The 19,678-nt window shown below is 33.4% G+C and overlaps 1 protein-coding gene across 12 annotated transcripts in view; it reads right to left on the bottom strand.

The window, feature by feature from the left end:
- Positions 1-19,678, bottom strand: part of LOC105839056 (titin) — a 221,105-nt gene that overhangs the window by 75,117 nt on the left and 126,310 nt on the right. For 4 of the 12 annotated variants that reach the window (XM_036288720.1, XM_036288732.1, XM_036288726.1 and 1 more), the window contains 3 exons: positions 6,463-14,352; positions 6,167-6,192; positions 181-6,088 (listed from right to left, as the gene is read on the bottom strand). In XM_036288720.1, the coding sequence (XP_036144613.1) occupies positions 181-6,088; positions 6,167-6,192; positions 6,463-14,352 (13,824 nt within the window). The remainder of the gene's footprint in view (positions 1-180; positions 6,089-6,166; positions 6,193-6,462; positions 14,353-19,678) is intronic. The other 8 variants (XM_036288731.1, XM_036288733.1, XM_036288723.1 and 5 more) reach the window with 7 other exon arrangements.

Raw genomic sequence — 19,678 nt, 5'->3', positions numbered from 1 at the left:
ATTTTAAGTGATATTATATTATCGATTTTCTTTGATTTTAATTAAAAAACTATTGTTGTATCGACATTTTCGTATTAATTTTTTACTCTACTTCATATCTAAAATATGATTTTAAAATATTTTATGGTAATTGTGAGACTTGTATACTAATGAGTTTATTATATGTAATCATCTTCAAACCTTCTTCGAATGTGGAAATACGTTCCTTGCTCTTCAACTTCAGCGCCAAAGATTCAGCATCAGTTTCTTCATATGAATATTTTCTATTTTGTTTCAATTGTAGTTTCACATCATCTTCTTTAATTTCTTCTACAATATATGGAACTTTTTGTTTCTTTTTCTTTCGTCTCAACGGTATATTCATTTCATCAGTGTCCAGTTCTTCGATACTATACTCCTCTTTACCTTCTTCTTCCGATTCATCAATAATCTCTTCGATAAATGGGCCAGAATTATCTTCGATTTCTTGAATGATTTTGATTGTTTCTTCTCCAGTTTCTTCAGAATATGTAAACGGTCGTCTTTTTGATTTTAAGCGCACTTTACCGAACATAGAAATATCTTCTTCTTCATATGTATTTAATGAGATTTTAAATTCTTGTTCTACGTCCTCTTTTGTTTTTGTAGAACGTGGTCTAAATGTTACATTTTCCACTTCCGTAACTTCCTTAACATCTAGTTTAGATTTTTTCTTTGGCCGTAATTTACGTAAAGTAATATCTTCATAAATTTCTTCAATTGGTTTCGGTGCTTTTTTTGGTGGCTTGCGTTTCAATGTAAATTCTTCAATTACTTCTTCTGGTTGTTTTACAACCTCCACTTTGTGAACAGTTAATTCTTCTCTAACTGCATCTTCCATTTCAGGTGCTAGCTTTTTTTGTTTTAATAATACATCTGCAAATGCTTCCGTGATTTCTTTTTCTACTTTTTTATCTCCTGTAGGTTTCGCAATAGTTATGTCAGACGTTTCTTCTGTTTTGATTATCATTTTTCTTGACTTAGGCTTTACAGTAACTTCTTCAGTGACTTCTTTCTTTACATCTTTATTTTGTTCTTCAACAAAAGGTTTTTTAATCGTAACTTCGTTAGTGATTTCTTCTTTAAGTGATTCTTTTTGGGGTTTTCTCAGTATAATTTTTTCAGAGATTTCTTCTGATACTTGTTCTTCCTCTTTTGAAACGGGTTTTTTAACAGTTGTTTCGACAGCAAGTTCTTCAGTAATTGGTTTTTTCTTCGATTTCTTTTTTACAGTAACTTCTTCAGCAACTTCCTTTACATCTTCTTTTCTTTCTTCAACAACCGGTTTTTTAATTGTAACTTCGTCGGTCACTTCTTCTTTAAATGGCTCTTTTTGGGGCTTTTTCAGTATCACTTTTTCAGAGATTTCTTTAGATTCTTGTTCTTCTTTTGAAACTGGTTTTTTTAGAATTGTTTCCGCAACAAGTTCCTCTGCAACAGGCTTTTTCTTCGGTTTCTTTTTTACAGTAACTTCGTCAGTGATTTCTTTTACATCTTCTTCTCTTTCTTCAATAACCGGTTTTTTAATTGTAACTTCGTCGGTGACTTCTTCTTTAAATGGTTCTTTTTGGGGCTTTTTCAGTATCACTTTTTCAGAAATTTCATTAGACTCTTGTTCTTCCTCTATTGAAATGGGTTTTTTAACAGTTGTTTCGACATCAAATTCTTCAGTAATTGGTTTTTTCTTTGGTTTCTTTTTTATAGTTACTTCTTCAGTAACTTCTTTTACATCTTCTTTTCTTTCTTCAACAACCGGTTTTTTAATTGTAACTTCGTCTGTGACTTCTTCTTTAAGTGGTGCTTTTGGGGCCTTTTTCAGTATCACTTTTTCAGAAATTTCTTTAGACTCTTGTTCTTCCTCTATTGAAACGGGTTTTTTAACAGTTGTTTCGACAGCAAATTCTTCAGTAATTGGTTTTTTCTTTGGTTTCTTTTTTATAGTTACTTCTTCAGTAACTTCTTTTACATCTTCTTTTCTTTCTTCAACAACCGGTTTTTTAATTGTAACTTCGTCGGTAACTTCTTCTTTAAGTGGTGCTTTTTGGGGCTTTTTCAGTATCACTTTTTCAGAAATTTCTTTAGACTCTTGTTCTTCCTCTATTGAAACGGGTTTTTTAACAGTTGTTTCGACAGCAAATTCTTCAGTAATTGGTTTTTTCTTTGGTTTCTTTTTTATAGTTACTTCTTCAGTAACTTCTTTTACATCTTTTTTTCTTTCTTTAACAACCGGTTTTTTAATTGTAACTTCGTCGGTGACTTCTTCTTTAAGTGGCTCTTTTTGGGGCTTTTTCAGTATCACTTTTTCAGAGATTTCTTCTGATTCTTGTTCTTCTTTTGAAACGGGTTTTTTTAGAATTGTTTCCGCAACAAGTTCCTCTGCAACAGGCTTTTTCTTCGGTTTCTTTTTTACAGTAACTTCGTCAGTGATTTCTTTTACATCTTCTTCTCTTTCTTCAACAACCGGTTTTTTAATTGTAACTTCTTCGGTGACTTCTTCTTTAAGTGGCTCTTTTTGGGGCTTTTTCAGTATCACTTTTTCAGAGATTTCTTTAGGCTCTTGTTCTTCTTCTTTTGAAACGGGTTTTTGTAGAATTGTTTCCGCAACAAGTTCCTTTGTAACAGGCTTTTTCTTTGGTTTCTTTTTTACAGTAACTTCGTCAGTGATTTCTTTTACATCTTCTTTTCTTTCTTCAATAACCGGTTTTTTAATTGTAACTTCGTCGGTGACTTCTTCTTTAAGTGACTCTTTTTGGGTTTTTTTCAATATCACTTTTTCAGAGATTTCTTCTGACTCTTGTTCTTCCTCCTTTAAAACGGGTTTTGTTACAATTGTTTCCGCAACAAGTTCCTCTGCAACAGGCTTTTTCTTCGGTTTCTTTTTCACAGTAATTTCTTCAGTGACTTCATTCATATCTTCTTTTTTTTCTTCGACAATCGGTTCTTTAATTGTAATTTGATTGGCGACTTCTTCCTTAGGTGATTCTTTTTTTGGTTTCTGTATTACTATTTTTTCTGATAATTGTTCTTCTTTTTGTGGAACGGTTTTTTGTATAGTTACTTCAGCTAATTCCTCGGTAACAAGTTTTTCGTTTGATTTCTTTTTCACCGTATCTTCGTCTTCTTTATCTTTGATCTTTTTTGGTTTTTTCTTTTCTTTTACTGTAAATTCATCACTAATTTCTTTAGGTACCGTTGGGATATCTTTTTCCTTAGTTGGATATTTTTTTGTATCCTCTTCTTTAGGTTTCGTCCATTTTTTTAATGTTACTGTTTCGGGTTCATCTTTTGGTTTTTCTGAAATTGGTATTCGAAATTTGACTTCGGGTTCTTTTTCAGATTCTGGAAGCTCTGGTTTTCTTTTTATTAAAGGAATTTGCTCAACATCTTGTTTCAATTTCTTTTTCTTAGATGGTTCGTATGGTTTTGGGACAAGATCAATTTCTGACTTTTCGGTTATTTCGAAATCTTGAGGGATATACTTTTCAATTTCTGGACTATCAAATTCCATTGGTTTAAATTCATCAGGTTTGAATGTTTCTTTAGATTTATCTTTTTCTTTCTGAGGGATATTTTCTATAGGTTTTTCTTGTTTAGGTTTTGTTATATTTTCTGTTACTTGTTCTGAATTTTTTACTGGTATTTTCTTTAATTTAATCTGTTCCTGTACAATTTTATCTTCTTGTTTTATTTCACCCTTTCCGATAATAAGCTTATCTGGTTCTTCAAATATTTTCTGTGACTTTTTTGGTGTACGTTCGTAAATAGATTTATCTTCTATTTGTTCCAAAGGAACTTTTTTTAACTCTTCGAATTCTTTATCTAATTTCTCTAATTCAATTAAATCTTTCTCTGATACTTTAGGCTTTTTGTATTTTTTCTTTATAATTTCTAATGCTTCTTCTGTGTTTCTAGATAAAATACCAGCTTGTATTACATTCTTTTCCATATATGTAACTTTTGGTATCTGTAATTCTGCTGGATAATCATCAACAAAGATTATTCTACTTCGTAACATGATTTTAGGGAATTTTGGTTCAATTATTTCTTTTTTCTTAACGATTGGTACCTTTTTTAATTTAATTGTACCAAATTGGATTATATCTTTATTTGGTTCAACATATTTCAATTTTGTAGGTTTGATTTCTTTTCTTTCAATTTTATGTGGAACCAATTTTTGCAAAGATGTAGGTAACGTTTTCTTTTCTTTTCTTTTTTTCGTTGGTTCCCATTGAATTTTTTCAGGCATCGGTTCTAGAATAGGTTTTTCATACTCGGGTTCTATCCATTCTTCTATATCATCTTTTTTAACAGGCTTTTTTCTCTTTTTCTTCATAATTTTCTTTTCTTTTATTTCCTCTATAGGTTTAGACTCTATTAACTTTTCTTCTATAATAGGTTCATTTTCTTTTGTTGGTTTTTCAAATTCTTTTATTTCTTTAGGATGTATTTCTGCTTCTTTTAATTTGTCTTTAGATTCTTTTAAGGTACCTTTCATTTTAGTTTCTGAAATTATTTCTGGCACTTTTTTTATACCTTCTAATGCTTTATCCATTTTTGTTTGTTTTATCTCAGGTTTAACAGATATAGTTCCTTCTATTAATTTTTCTGTTTGTTTTTTCTCTTGAATTATTTCTTCTTTTTTGATCGGAATTAATTCCTTTTCTTTTTTTTCCTGAACGTCAGCTATGACAGATTTTAATTTCGCTTTTTGTGGTATTTTATTTTTATCAAGTTTATCGGTTGTAATTTCAGAAATAATTTCTATAGTCTCTATTTTCTCATTTGGTACTATTTTTGCTTCTGCTTTTTCTTGAATTGGTTCTTGTAATGTAATGTCTTTAATAATTTCTCCTTCAGTTCGTTGTATATTTGCATATATTGGTTTAATCTTTTTTGGTACCTTTTTCACAGTGACTTCTTTTACTTTAACTTGTGACTCTTCTTCTTTAATTGGCAGTATTCTCTCCTCTATCGGTTCTATTTTTACAAGAAGGTCTTCAGAAAAAATGTCTGAAGTTGTTTCAGTAACTTCTATTCCTTCTTTTGTTATAATAGACAATTTTATTTCTTCTTCTTTTAATTTTTCACTAGATATTTCTTTAGTAGTTTCAATAGTAATTTGTTCTTGTACAGGAACTATATTCGTTTCTTTCCGTGAAACTTTCTTCAAAGCGCTTTCGTCTTCTTTAACTTTGTATATGGCTGCTTCTTCCAGTATAACTTTATCATCGGCGAATTTAGTAATGGACGACTCAGTTAAGATTTGTGTTATTTCAATACTCTCTTTTGGCGAAAATATAGTTTGAGCTTGTTCCATATCTGGTTTTTCCAAAACAATTTCTTCAAGAATTTCTTCGGGTATATTATCTTCATGAAATCTTACATTTTTCCTTAGTATTTTCTTTTTTGTAGGCGTTTCAATAACTTCGGTTATTTCTTCTTTTTTAACTGTTTCCTCAATTGGTTTCTGAACAGCTTCTTCATTTTGTTCATGCTGATCTGTCGTTAATTTTCCTTTTTTAATAATTTTTGGTGTAGGTATTTCAACAGGTTCTATTATTTCTTTTTTTAAATCTATTTTATTTTTATGCATTTTAACAGGTGATTTTTGTACGTCTATTTTTGCAATTATAATAGTCTCTTTTTCAGTTTCTTTTATTATAGCCTTTTCTTTTTTCGGCATATCTGTTAGGAATTCGTCCATTACTTCTTCAAGAAAATCGACAGTTTCCATCACATGTTCTTTTTCCTTAATTATTTCCTCAACTGGCATTTTAATTGTTTCTTTTGGTTCTATAGTTATTTTCTTCTCGATGTGATCATCTTTTTTCTTTGGCATTTTCTTTGATCTACTATCTTTATGAATCGGTTCTTTAATTTTTTCTTTTTCCTCGATAACAGGTATTTCCTCTTTTCTTAATGGTATCCTTTTAACATCAACCTCTATATTATCTATCAATTCATCTTTATTTGTACGAAGTTGAAACATTTGGTGATCTGCTTCTTTCTTCAAATGGTGATCAATTTCTTCCGCAGTTTCTTTAGGCACTTCATTAATTGATTCTCCTTGCTGTAAGATTACAATGAAAATATAACACAGATTACAATATCCTTTATATAAAACAAATTTTTCGGTAGACTTGCTTACCTGATACATTAATTCTTCTTTGGTACCTAAAAATTATAAATAATAAATTAGATAAAAAAAATTAATAAAACAATTTTTTAAACAATAATTGTATTTAAACTTGTTTATAAATTAATTATATTAATGTTATTTATAACAGATATTAGTATTAATCGACAGCAACACATTTCAATTTCTTTCTTTCCATCTTCTTATAATTGCTTATTGATTGTATATATAGTAGAAAAAAAGTATGTAAGCATATTGTAAAAAGTACAAAAACAATAGTAAACTTGAGAAATAAAAACTTAGCTTACCTTTTAAACTAATTCTATTGCTATTATGTATTAACACATCATTGGTGAGTTTGTCATGTATTTCTGGTGTAATGTGAAGATTGTTTGAGATTCCTGTGTACAATCCTTCCATATCTTTATTGTCTACAGTTATTTCAGCAGCAATTTGTTCTTCAATTATATTCTGTTCAACATCCTTTAGGGATGATATTTCAGGAAGATTGAAAAATACGGGACGTTCAACAAGTACAGTTTCTTTAGCGACTTCTTTAACGGGACTAGCAGTTGTTGTAATAGGCAAGTCACCCACTTCCGCTATCACTTTTTTTGCTACAATCACCTGTTTCGTGGCTTCTTCTTCTTCAAGGAATCGTGTGAAGTCGGGATGTGACATAGGAAGTACAGTCACTTTAATAATTTCTTCCACAGGACCTTCTGTAACTGTGGCAACAGGCGAAAGGCCTTTCTCTTCCACTGTTACTTCTTCCGTCACTTGCTGCTTCTGTCCTTTACGTTTGGTGACTCTCTTCTTCGTAATCGTTTTCGGTTTATGATCCTCTACAATTTCTTCAGTCACAGTTACGTCCTCTCTTATTTCTTCTTCTTCAACGGGTTTTGCAAGTTCAGGGAGTGGTATAGTCTCTTCAATGATTTTTTCGACGGGACCTTCTGTAACCGTTGTAACGGGCAGAAGACCCTTTTCTTCCACTGTTACTTCTTCCCTCACTTGCTGCTTCTGCCCTTTACGTTTGGTTACCTTCTTTTTTGTAATCTTTTTCGGTTTATGTCCATCTACAATTTCCTCAGTCACAGTTACTTGCTCTTTTACTTCTACCTCTTCAACGGGTTCAAAAAGTTCAGAATGTGGTATATTTTCTTCAATGACTTCTTCCACGGGTCCTTCTGTAACGGTTGTAATAGGCGGAACGCCTTTCTCTTCCACTGTAACTTCTTCCGTCACTTGCTGCTGCTGCCCTTTACGTTTGGTTACCCTCTTTTTTGTAACCTTTTTCGGTTTATGTCCATCTATAAGTTCCTCAGTCACAGTTATTTGCTCTCTTACTTCTTCCTTTTCAACGGGTTTAGCAAATTCAGATTGTGGTACAGTCTTTTCAATGACTTCTTCCACGGGACCTTCTATAACTGTTGTAACAGGTGGGAGGCCTTTCTCTTTCACAGTTACTTCTTCCGTCACTTGCTGCTTCTGTCCTTTACGTTTGGTGATTCTTTTCTTTGTAATCGTTTTTGGTTTATGACCATCTACAATTTCCTCAGTCACAGTTACTTGCTCTCTTACTTCTTCCTCTTCAACGGGTTTAGCAAATTCAGTTTGTGGTACAGTCTCTTTAATGATTTCTTCTACGGGACCTTCTGTAACTGTTGTAACAGGCGGAAGGCCTTTCTCTTCCACTGTTACTTCTTCCGTCACTTGCTGCTTCTGCCCTTTACGTTTGGTGACTCTTTTCTTTGTAACCTTTTTTGGTTTATGTCCATCTATAAGTTCCTCAGTCACAGTTATTTGCTCTCTTACTTCTTCCTCTTCAACGGGCTTTGAAAGTTCAGAATGTGTTATAGCCTCTTCAACGATTTCTTCCACGGGACCTTCTGTAATGGTTGTAACGGGCAGAAGATCCTTCTCTTTCACTGTTACTTCTTCCGTCACTTGCTGCTTCTGTCCTTTACGTTTGGTGATTCTTTTTTTTGTAATCGTTTTTGGTTTATGACCATCTACAATTTCCTCAGTCACAGTTACTTGCTCTCTTACTTCTTCCTCTTCAACGGGTTTAGCAAATTCAGGTTGTGGTATAGTCTTTTTAACGATTTCTTCTACGGGACCTTCTGTAACTGTTGTAACAGCCGGAAGGCCTTTCTCTTCCACTGCTACTTCTTCCGTCACTTGCTGCTTCTGCCCTTTACGTTTGGTGACTCTTTTCTTTGTAATCTTTTTTGGTTTATGTCCATCTATAAGTTCCTCAGTCACAGTTATTTGCTCTCTTATTTCTTCCTCTTCAACGGGCTTTGAAAGTTTAGGATGTGTTATAGTCTCTTCAACGATTTCTTCCACGGGACCTTCTGTAACGGTTGTAACGGGCAGAAGATCCTTCTCCTCCACTGTTACTTCTTCCGTCACTTGCAGCTTCTGCCCTTTACGTTTAGTGACTCTCTTCTTTGTAATCTTTTTCGGTTTATGTCCATCTATAAGTTCCTCAGTCACAGTTACTTGCTCTTTTACTTCTTCCCCTTCAACGGGTTTTGCAAGTTCTGGATGTGGTATAATCTCTTCAATGACTTCTTCCACGGGACCTTCGGTAACGGTTGTAACGGGCAGAAGACCCTTCTCTTCCACTGTTACTTCTTCCGTCACTTGTTGCTTTTGTCCTTTACGTTTGGTGACTCTCTTCTTCGTAATCGTTTTCGGTTTAGGACCCTCTACAATTTCCACAGTCACAGTTATTTGCTCTCTTACTTCTTCCTCTTCAACGGGTTTTGCAAGTTCAGGGAGTGGTATAGTCTCTTCAATGATTTTTTCGACGGGACCTTCTGTAACCGTTGTAACGGGCAGAAGACCCTTTTCTTCCACTGTTACTTCTTCCCTTACTTGCTGCTTCTGCCCTTTACGTTTGGTTACCTTCTTTTTTGTAATCTTTTTCGGTTTATGTCCATGTATAAGTTCCTCAGTCACAGTTATTTGCTCTCTTACTTCTTCCTCTTCAACGGGTTTAGCAAATTCAGGTTGTGATATACTATCTTTAATGATTTCTTCTACAGGACCTTCTGTAACTGTTGTAACAGGAGGAAGGCCTTTCTCTTCCACTGTTACTTCTTCCGTCACTTGCTGCTTCTGCCCTTTACGTTTGGTGACTCTCTTCTTTGTAATCTTTTTCGGTTTATGTCCATGTATAAGTTCCTCAGTCACAGTTACTTGCTCTCTTATTTCTTCCCCTTCAACTGGTTTTGTAAGTTCTGGATGTGGTATAGTCTCTTCAATGATTTCTTCTACGGGACCTTGTCCATCTATAAGTTCCTCAGTCACAGTTATTTGCTCTCTTACTTCTTCCTCTTCAACGGGTTTAGCAAATTCAGGTTGTGGTATAATCTCTTTAATGATTTCTTCTACGGGACCTTCTGTAACTGTTGTAACAGGCGGAAGGCCTTTATCTTCCACTGTTACTTCTTCCGTCACTTGCTGTTTCTGTCCTTTACGTTTGGTGATTCTCTTTTTTGTAATCGTTTTTGGTTTATGACCATCTACAATTTCCTCAGTCACAGTTACTTGCTCTCTTATTTCTTCCTCTTCAACGGGTTTAGCAAATTCAGGTTGTGGTATAGTCTCTTTAATGATTTCTTCTACGGGACCTTCTGTAACTGTTATAACAGGAGGAAGGCCTTTCTCTTCCACTGTTACTTCTTCCGTCACTTGCTGTTTCTGTCCTTTACGTTTGGTGATTCTCTTTTTTGTAATCGTTTTCGGTTTAGGACCCTCTACAATTTCCACAGTCACAGTTATTTGCTCTCTTACTTCTTCCTCTTCAACGGATTTAGCAAATTCAGGTTGTGGTATAGTCTCTTTAATGATTTCTTCTAAGGGACCTTCTGTAACTGTTGTAACAGGAGGAAGGCCTTTCTCTTCCACTGTTACTTCTTCCGTCACTTGCTGCTTCTGCCCTTTACGTTTGGTGACCCTCTTCTTTGTAATCTTTTTCGGTTTATGTCCATCTATAAGTTCCTCAGTCACAGTTATTTGCTCTTTTACTTCTTCCTCTTCAACGGGTTTAGCAAATTCAGGTTGTGGTATAGTCTCTTTAATGATTTCTTCTAAGGGACCTTCTGTAACTGTTGTAACAGGAGGAAGGCCTTTTTCTTCCACTGTTACTTCTTCCGTCACTTGCTGCTTCTGCCCTTTACGTTTGGTGACCCTCTTCTTTGTAATCTTTTTCGGTTTATGTCCATCTATAAGTTCCTCAGTCACAGTTATTTGCTCTTTTACTTCTTCCTCTTCAACGGGTTTAGCAAATTCAGGTTGTGGTATAGTCTCTTTAATGATTTCTTCTAAGGGACCTTCTGTAACTGTTGTAACAGGAGGAAGGCCTTTCTCTTTCACTGTTACTTCTTCCGTCACTTGCTGTTTCTGTCCTTTACGTTTGGTGATTTTCTTTTTTGTAATCGTTTTCGGTTTAGGACCCTCTACAATTTCCACAGTCACAGTTATTTGCTCTTTTACTTCTTCCTCTTCAACGGGTTTTGCAAGTTCAGGGAGTGGTATAGTCTCTTCAATGATTTCTTCGACGGGACCTTCTGTAACCGTTGTAACGGGCAGAAGACCCTTCTCTTCCACTGTTACTTCTTCCGTCACTTGCTGCTTCTGCCCTTTACGTTTAGTGACCCTCTTCTTTGTAATCTTTTTCGGTTTATGTCCATCTATAAGTTCCTCAGTCACAGTTATTTGCTCTCTTACTTCTTCCTCTTCAACGGGTTTAGCAAATTCAGGTTGTGGTATAGTCTCTTTAATGATTTCTTCTAAGGGACCTTCTGTAACTGTTGTAACAGGAGGAAAGCCTTTCTCTTCCACTGTTACTTCTTCCGTCACTTGCTGCTTCTGCCCTTTACGTTTAGTGACCCTCTTCTTTGTAATCTTTTTCGGTTTATGTCCATCTATAAGTTCCTCAGTCACAGTTATTTGCTCTCTTACTTCTTCCTTTTTAACGGGTTTAGCAAATTCAGGTTGTGGTATAGTCTCTTTAATGATTTCTTCTAAGGGACCTTCTGTAACTGTTGTAACAGGAGGAAAGCCTTTCTCTTCCACTGTTACTTCTTCCGTCACTTGCTGCTTCTGCCCTTTACGTTTGGTGACCCTCTTCTTTGTAATCTTTTTCGGTTTATGTCCATCTATAAGTTCCTCAGTCACAGTTATTTGCTCTCTTACTTCTTCCTCTTCAACGGGTTTAGCAAATTCAGGTTGTGGTATAGTCTCTTTAATGATTTCTTCTAAGGGACCTTCTGTAACTGTTGTAACAGGAGGAAGGCCTTTCTCTTTCACTGTTACTTCTTCCGTCACTTGCTGTTTCTGTCCTTTACGTTTGATGATTCTCTTTTTTGTAATCGTTTTCGGTTTAGGACCCTCTACAATTTCCACAGTCACAGTTATTTGCTCTCTTACTTCTTCCTCTTCAACGGGTTTTGAAAGTTCAGGGAGTGGTATAGTCTCTTCAATGATTTCTTCGACGGGACCTTCTGTAACCATTGTAACGGGCAGAAGACCCTTCTCTTCCACTGTTACTTCTTCCGTCACTTGCTGCTTCTGCCCTTTACGTTTGGTGACCCTGTTCTTTGTAATCTTTTTCGGTTTATGTCCATCTATAAGTTCCTCAGTCACAGTTATTTGCTCTCTTACTTCTTCTTCTTCAACGGGTTTAGCAAATTCAGGTTGTGGTATAATCTCTTTAATGATTTCTTTTACGGGACCTTCTGTAACTGTTGTAACAGGCGGAAGGCCTTTCTCTTCCACTGTTACTTCTTCCGTCACTTGTTGCTTCTGCCCTTTACGTTTGGTTACCTTCTTTTTTGTAATCTTTTTTGGTTTATGTCCATCTATAAGTTCCTTAGTCACAGTTATTTGCTCTCTTACTTCTTTCTCTTCAACGGGCTTTGAAAGTTCTGAATGTGGTATAATCTCTTCAATGACTTCTTCCACGGGACCTTCGGTAACGGTTGTAACGGGCAGAAAACCCATCTCTTCCACTGTTACTTCTTCCGTCACTTGCTGCTTCTGCCCTTTACGTTTGGTGACCCTCTTCTTTGTAATCTTTTTCGGTTTATGTCCATGTATAAGTTCCTCAGTCACAGTTACTTGCTCTCTTACTTCTTCCTCTTCAACGGGTTTAGCAAATTCAGGTTGTGGTATACTCTCTTTAATGATTTCTTCTACAGGACCTTCTGTAACTGTCGTAACAGGCGGAAAGCCTTTTTCTTCCACTGTTACTTCTTCCGTCACTTGCTGCTTCTGTCCTTTACGTTTGGTGACTCTCTTCTTTGTAATCTTTTTCGGTTTATGTCCATGTATAAGTTCCTCAGTCACAGTTACTTGCTCTCTTACTTCTTCCCCTTCAACTGGTTTTGTAAGTTCTGGATGTGGTATAGTCTCTTCAATGATTTCTTCTACGGGACCTTCTGTAACCGTTGTAACGGGTAGAAGACCTTTCTCTTCCACTGTTACATCTTCCGTCACTTGCTGCTTTTGCCCTTTACGTTTGGTTACCCTCTTCTTTGTAATCTTTTTCGGTTTATGTCCATCTATAAGTTCCTCAGTCACAGTTATTTGCTCTCTTACTTCTTCCTCTTCAACGGGTCTAGCAAATTCAGGTTGTAGTATAGTCTCTTTAATGATTTCTTCTACGGGACTTTCTGTAACTGTTGTAACAGGCGGAAGGCCTTTCTCTTCCATTGTTACTTCTTCCGTCACTTGCTGTTTCTGTCCTTTACGTTTGGTGATTCTCTTTTTTGTAATCGTTTTTGGTTTATGACCATCTACAATTTCCTCAGTCACAGTTACTTGCTCTCTTACTTCTTCCTCTTCAACGGGTTTAGCAAATTCAGGTTGTGGTATAGTCTCTTTAATGATTTCTTCTACGGGACCTTCTGTAACTGTTGTAACAGGAGGAAGGCCTTTCTCTTCCACTGTTACTTCTTCCGTCACTTGCTGCTTCTGTCCTTTACGTTTGGTGACTCTCTTTTTCGTAATTGTTTTCGGTTTAGGACCCTCTACAATTTCCACAGTCACAGTTATTTGTTCTCTTACTTCTTCCTCTTCAACGGGTTTTGCAATTTCAAGGAGTGGTATAGTCTCTTCAATGATTTCTTCGACGGGACCTTCTGTAACCGTTGTAACGGGCAGAAGACCTTTCTCTTCCACTGTTACTTCTTCCGTCACTTGCTGTTTCTGTCCTTTACGTTTGGTGACTCTCTTCTTCGTAATCGTTTTCGGTTTATGATCCTCTACAATTTCTTCAGTCACAGTTACGTCCTCTCTTATTTCTTCTTCTTCAACGGGTTTTGCAAATTTGTGATGTGGTGTAGTCTCTTCAATAATTTCTTCTACGGGACATTCTGTAACTGTTGTGACAGGCGGAAGGGCTTTCTCTTCCACTGTTATTTCTTCCGTCACTTGCTGCTTCTGTCCTTTACGTTTGGTGATCTTCTGCTTTGTAATCCTTTTAGGTTTATGTTCTTCTATAATTTTCTCTGTCACCGTTACTTGTTCTTTTATTTTGTCTTTTTTATCGAATTTTGCGGATTCGGGATATGGTATGGAAAGTATAATCCCTTCAACGGTTTCTTCCACAGGACTTTTTATAATGGTCATAGGCTGTTGGCTCTGCTTTTTCACCGTTATTTTTTCGGTTTCTTGTTGTTCTTTATGTTTTATGACTTTCTTTTCTATAATCTTTTTCGGTTTTTGCTCCTTGACAGATTCCTGAATTGTAGTTACTTGCTCTCTTATTTCTTCCTCTTCGTGGTGTATTTTAAGTTCTGGATGTGTTTCAGGAATTGCATCTTCTGATTCTTCAATTCTTGTTGGTAGTATTTCTTCTATTCCTATTTCTTCTGTTACTTCTTCGATGTTATAAAATTGCTTTTTTGGTATCAGTGGTATTTGTGGTTTTATATTTTCAATTTCTTCAATTATTACTATTTTTTCTTTTTCTAATTTAGTTTTTGGTTTCTTTTTTCGTATTATTGTTTTCTTTGTTTTAATTGCTGCTTCTTCACTTTCTTTACTACCGCGTCTAAATTTTGTTGTGTATTCTTCAATTACTTCAGTATCGGAGTCATTTGTTGGTTGTTGATTTGTTTCGTGTGTTGTGTGTTGTGTGATTGTAAGGTAATGTTGTTTCTTTGATGCTTCTGTAGTTTCTGAAATGTATAGAAAACGAATGTTGTTTCTGATTATAATGTGGTTATATTTCATGGATTTTTTTGTGTTACTAGTGTTTCGATTGTTATAATATACTTGTTCCGTACAATTAGTTATTTGCTTTCTATCATTATTTATTAACAATAACAATGTCAAAGGTGAATGGAAGTGCTTGCCATGCTTTAAGCGTTGCACAGTGGTCCAGTATACCTCAATGTCTGGCCAAAGTCAATCTTTGTATTGATCTAAGATAAAGTTATCATCATATTTAAAAGTAATGAAAGTAGATATAACAAAAAATGAAAAAACGCGTTATTTTCAAGGCGTAGTTTTAATACCTAAACGTCGAGATACGCCGCTAAAAAAAAATATGGGTCTAATATTTTTTCATATTCTACAACATATCTAAAGCTCATTAAAATCGGTGAGAGACAGTTCTGTCCGTTCTTCTCTTGTTAGTAATACGAGATATGAAGCTAAGTATTGTCCTGGTCCTTTGTCTCTTTTAAATCCTTAAATTTCATTACTATTGTCAGACAATTTGTTAAAGGAATAACTCATTATTGTCGCTACATCTTTCGCCTCTAATAAATTTATTTGGCGAAATTATGGCGAAATTTACGAAACGACAAATTCTTGAACATATTCCTTCTGATGGAGATTTATCTGAAACTTTAAATTATATACTAAAGGAGTTGAATGTTTCGGAAGATGCTTGTCCAATAGCATTGTTTTTATTTATTTAATATAGCATTAATTACAGTGTTTAAAAGCTGCATTTTTGACTTTTAGAACAAAACGTAATAAAAAGTTTAAAGAAGTACGTAGAATTAAAAAAAAGTTCGAAAAGAGAAATTTCGATTGGCTTGATTCCGAGTTTATAGTCCCAAATATTAGAATTATTCATAAAAAATCTCCTTCAAATTTAAAATCAGATCATCCTTCTTTGCTATTCGAAACAATATCTGATTAATCAAAAAGACGAAAGGCTACAAAAGATAGTGCTATTTTTGATCGACAAGATTAATCGACAAAAAAATATTGCAAGCATATCGTTATGAAACTAGATATTTTGGAGATAAGAATCTGTACAATGTTATTAATAAAATTTCAGATAGTCCAAATCGACCTTAGAATGGAAAACTTAAAAAGTTGTTGAATACAGAAGAAACTGGAATTATAAAAAAAACCTGAAGAAGCTTTAGCCTTCTTGTTAGATAATTCTATATCTAAAAGTGTATATACACATGTGCTTTTAGAAGTAAACGCATGTGGTGCTGATATTTGGCCATCTTATAATAAAGTTCGGGAAGTCAAAGCACAATGTGGACCATCAAAGAAAGCAATTTTAATTCATGAAACTGAAATAGAGGTCTTATTACAAGCATTAAATCATACTTCTAAAAGATTAATAAAATTACAAAAAGAAATAATTCTTTCAATTAGATACATGGAAAATAGTAACAGCACAGAAATGGAAGCTGTATTATTATGTTCTTGGGGGTTTGATAAAAGTTCAGGCCATTTACAATATAAATAAAATTATGAATCCGATAAACTTGATTCAAATGTTAATGATGCCAATTTATTTGCTACAAGTCTGATTCCTCTTCAGTTATTAAAAATAATGATATTTTATGGAATAATAAAACATCTCAATCAATTAGATTCTGCCGACCTATTAAACTTCAAAACAATAAAGAATCTAAATCTATCATACGTAATCAGAAGAAGAATATAAAGGAACAAATAAAGCAATTACAAATCTTAAAAGTTAAAATAGATGATACATGTTCGTTAAAAATTTATTTTTCTCTATTTCTGACTTTAATAGACGGGAAAGTATTGAATACTTCCGAATAACTGACACAAAGTCTATGCAAATGTGTCTAACATGTCATGCAACTCCTTGAACATTTAATAACCTGTTTAATAAAAAAATTAATATTTTTTTTACTAGATGTACAAACATTTGTACATGATATAAATCCATTGCATGCACAAATACGAATTTATGAATGTTGTCTTCATATTTCGTATCGGAAAGATCTTAAAATATGACAGGTTAAAGGGGATAAAAATAAAATTCAAAATCTTCTTTGGAAAAAATTGGGATTGATTGTAGATAAACCAAAGTCCGGAAGTTCTGGAACTATTAATGACGGTAATAGTGTTCGAAGAGCTTTTGAAAATTCCAAGATTTTCGCAGAATGTTTTGGCTTAAATTCCGAACTGCTAAACAATTTTAAAATTATTTTAATTGCTTTATCTATTAATCTTCCAATTAATTCTTATAAATTTGACAAAATTTGCTTTCAAACTGCTGAAATGTGGGACATTATTTATGGTATCCTATGCCTACAACACTCCAAAAAATTCTAATTTATGGTGCAGATATAATCAGCACGAGATTCTACTTGTAGGAATGCTTGACGAAAAAATAAGTGAAGCTCGAAACAAAGATTATAAAAGTTTTAGGCAAAATCACAGCAAAAAAATGAATCATACTGTAACTTTGGCAGATATATTCTATAGGCTGATGGATACATCAGATGTTATAATATCTACTACTAAGTTACCCTAAGGCACGTCTTTATAAAAGAAAGGTTTTATCAATCCCACAAGAAGTGAGAAATTTACTTACTGCTCCTGATCTGAATAATTCTAATTTTAATACAGATAATAACGCAGAAGAATTAGATGAAGAAACTGAAAATATAGGAATTACAGACACTTCTTTTTATTTAGACATTCTTCAATTGTCTGGAGACAAATTAGATATTTAGATATTTAATCTATATTTTACTTAACAAAATAGAGTATGATTTACAAAAACGTAAGCGTCTAATTATAAAGTTTTGAAAGGCAAGGAGATTCATATTAATCAAGCATCCCAAAAATCGAAATTGTGAGAGGCAAGGAAATTCACATTAATAAAGTACCCCGAAAGAGTCTGAAATCGAACTGCAACCTACACGTGGAAGATCCTGGAAACTACACTTTTCGTAGGCTAATTGCAGTTATTCTAAACTATGTAAAATTGTTATTTCTTACATATTTACAATTTTGGATTTGTTATTTTTAATTTTGTAACTTTAAGTTCAGATTATTTTACATTATAAATCAAATTTCGGTACAATCGAAGCAATTTTATCATTTTTATTTGTCATATTAAATTCGCCATTTTGAATTTCTAAGTTTTGAGTTTGTATTCGGAATCAGCGGTTCCAAAAAGCTATTAATATCAAATTTCAGCACAATCGGTGCAATTTTAACATTTTTATCCGCCATTTTGTATCTGTCATTTTAAATTTCTAACTTTTTAATTTGAATTAGAAATCAGCGACTCCAAAAATTACTGAGTTCCAAACAGCAATCAGAGCACTTTTAGTATTTTGGCCCTTTATTGAGGTTTCCTGGCCCACTGTGCATTGGAATAATTTTACAAATCTGTTTTACGAATTAGTATAAGCTAGTATATATTTGTAATCTTTAATATTTTTATGTATACATACATATACATACATAAACACATATATACATACATGTACAGGGTGATTCAGAATAATTTAGGTCCTTGCAATGACATATTCCTGAGTTAATTCTGCGACAATTTTTTCTTTACGAAAATTTTATCCAAAGCTTATTCTTTGAATTATTAAATAAAATGTTTACCGAATCACGGAAGGCATACAGAAGGTAGGCAAGAGCGGCGCGACTCTAACACGGGTTACAAATTCAATGTCTTCATACTGCTTGACAGACGAATAATTTTACCAGGAATGAAAACAACACTTTGCATGTAACACTTCATATGTAACAAACCCATAAATCATAAGTTTTTTCTCTCTTGTCACACAATACGCATTGAATTTACTCACGCATTTGACCACATGTTAATGTTTTTGCAGATTTACACACACGAACAAATTTATCTGTTTGTTGCTATTAATATTAATTAGTACGGTTAATTATTCAGTAACAGAAAATTATTCGACGAAAACGCGTTTACACCATGCACGTAACCTGACGTGAAGACTCAATGTCAACAGAATGAGTCCAAGTTATGTTTTTCGAAGAGCCGATAATTGCAGTCGATAAATCATGATGTCAATCTGATACCATAATAATGCAGAGTATTAATTAATCGGAATCAGTGAAATGTAGATTTCATTGTGTGTGAGTGTATGTAAATCTGTAACAGTATTGATACGTGATACATTTTATAAAGAACAACAATTTTCTAACTGATTACTGTAATTGCGTAATCTGTAATTATTGTAATCAACAATATTCTAACTGATTATTGTAATTGCGTAATCTGTAATTATTGTAATCTTAATTGTTTCTTAACCTTCAGTTCTTAGACTTTCGAAATTTATCATTGTTACCAGATTGGTTGTGCGCTACCCAAGCAACCTTCAATCTCTCATATCTCGGAGTTAAATCAATTAGATTTAACCTATTATTTTAAAATAAAATTTAGAATCTCATAAAAATGAATATTTTATCTAATATATCGAAAATTAATTTGGTTTAGAAATATTTTGAAAAACGTCAACAAACTTTTTGGAAAAATCGTATCTTTTTCAAAATCCTGTATCTTTGTTCTAAAATAAGATAAAGAAACTTTACAGGTGAGAAATGTAAACTTCTAGAGTTGTAGTTTAAGGCCTTGGCGGTCGTGATTTATTAAAACACATATATTTTTTTGCAAAATAAGAATTAATAAATTTTACACTAAGAAAAAATATTGATTCAACAAAACGTTTAATTGCGGACTGCCAACAAAAGATGTACTTAATATAACAATATTTGCAGTTAATGCAAGTGCAATGATGTTGATTGAACTATATATTGCAATACCATACATTGTTGTATTAAATATATCTTTTGTTGGCAGCCCGCAACAAAACAATTTTGTTGAATCAATTACTTTTTTTTCATGTATTACATGTTCGAATACACAGTTTTTCACGTATAAGATGCTTTATTTTTAATTTTTTTATATAAGATATACACAAATAATAATACACAAAATATTTATGCAAAAATAAAAAAATTTATTAATAAAAAATAATTATATTTTGATAAGTTATAATTATTAAATAAAATAATTACCAAATCACGCGAAGCATACAGAAGGTAGGCAGAAGCGATGTAGGATGGTGAGTTGTGCCGATTTGATAATTATTTTATTTAATAATTCAAAAAGTAAGCTTTGGATAAAATTTTCGTAAAGAAAAAAATCCTCTCAGAATTAATTCAGAAATAGGTCATTGTAAGGACACCTGGGTCGTTCTGAATCACCTTGTATACATATTA

Source organism: Monomorium pharaonis, chromosome 6 (assembly GCF_013373865.1).
Source record: "Monomorium pharaonis isolate MP-MQ-018 chromosome 6, ASM1337386v2, whole genome shotgun sequence".
In the NCBI taxonomy this organism is placed as follows: Eukaryota; Metazoa; Arthropoda; class Insecta; order Hymenoptera; family Formicidae; genus Monomorium; species Monomorium pharaonis.
The sequence above is the reverse complement of the archived record's forward strand: the minus strand, read 5'-3'. Positions and strand labels throughout refer to the sequence as shown.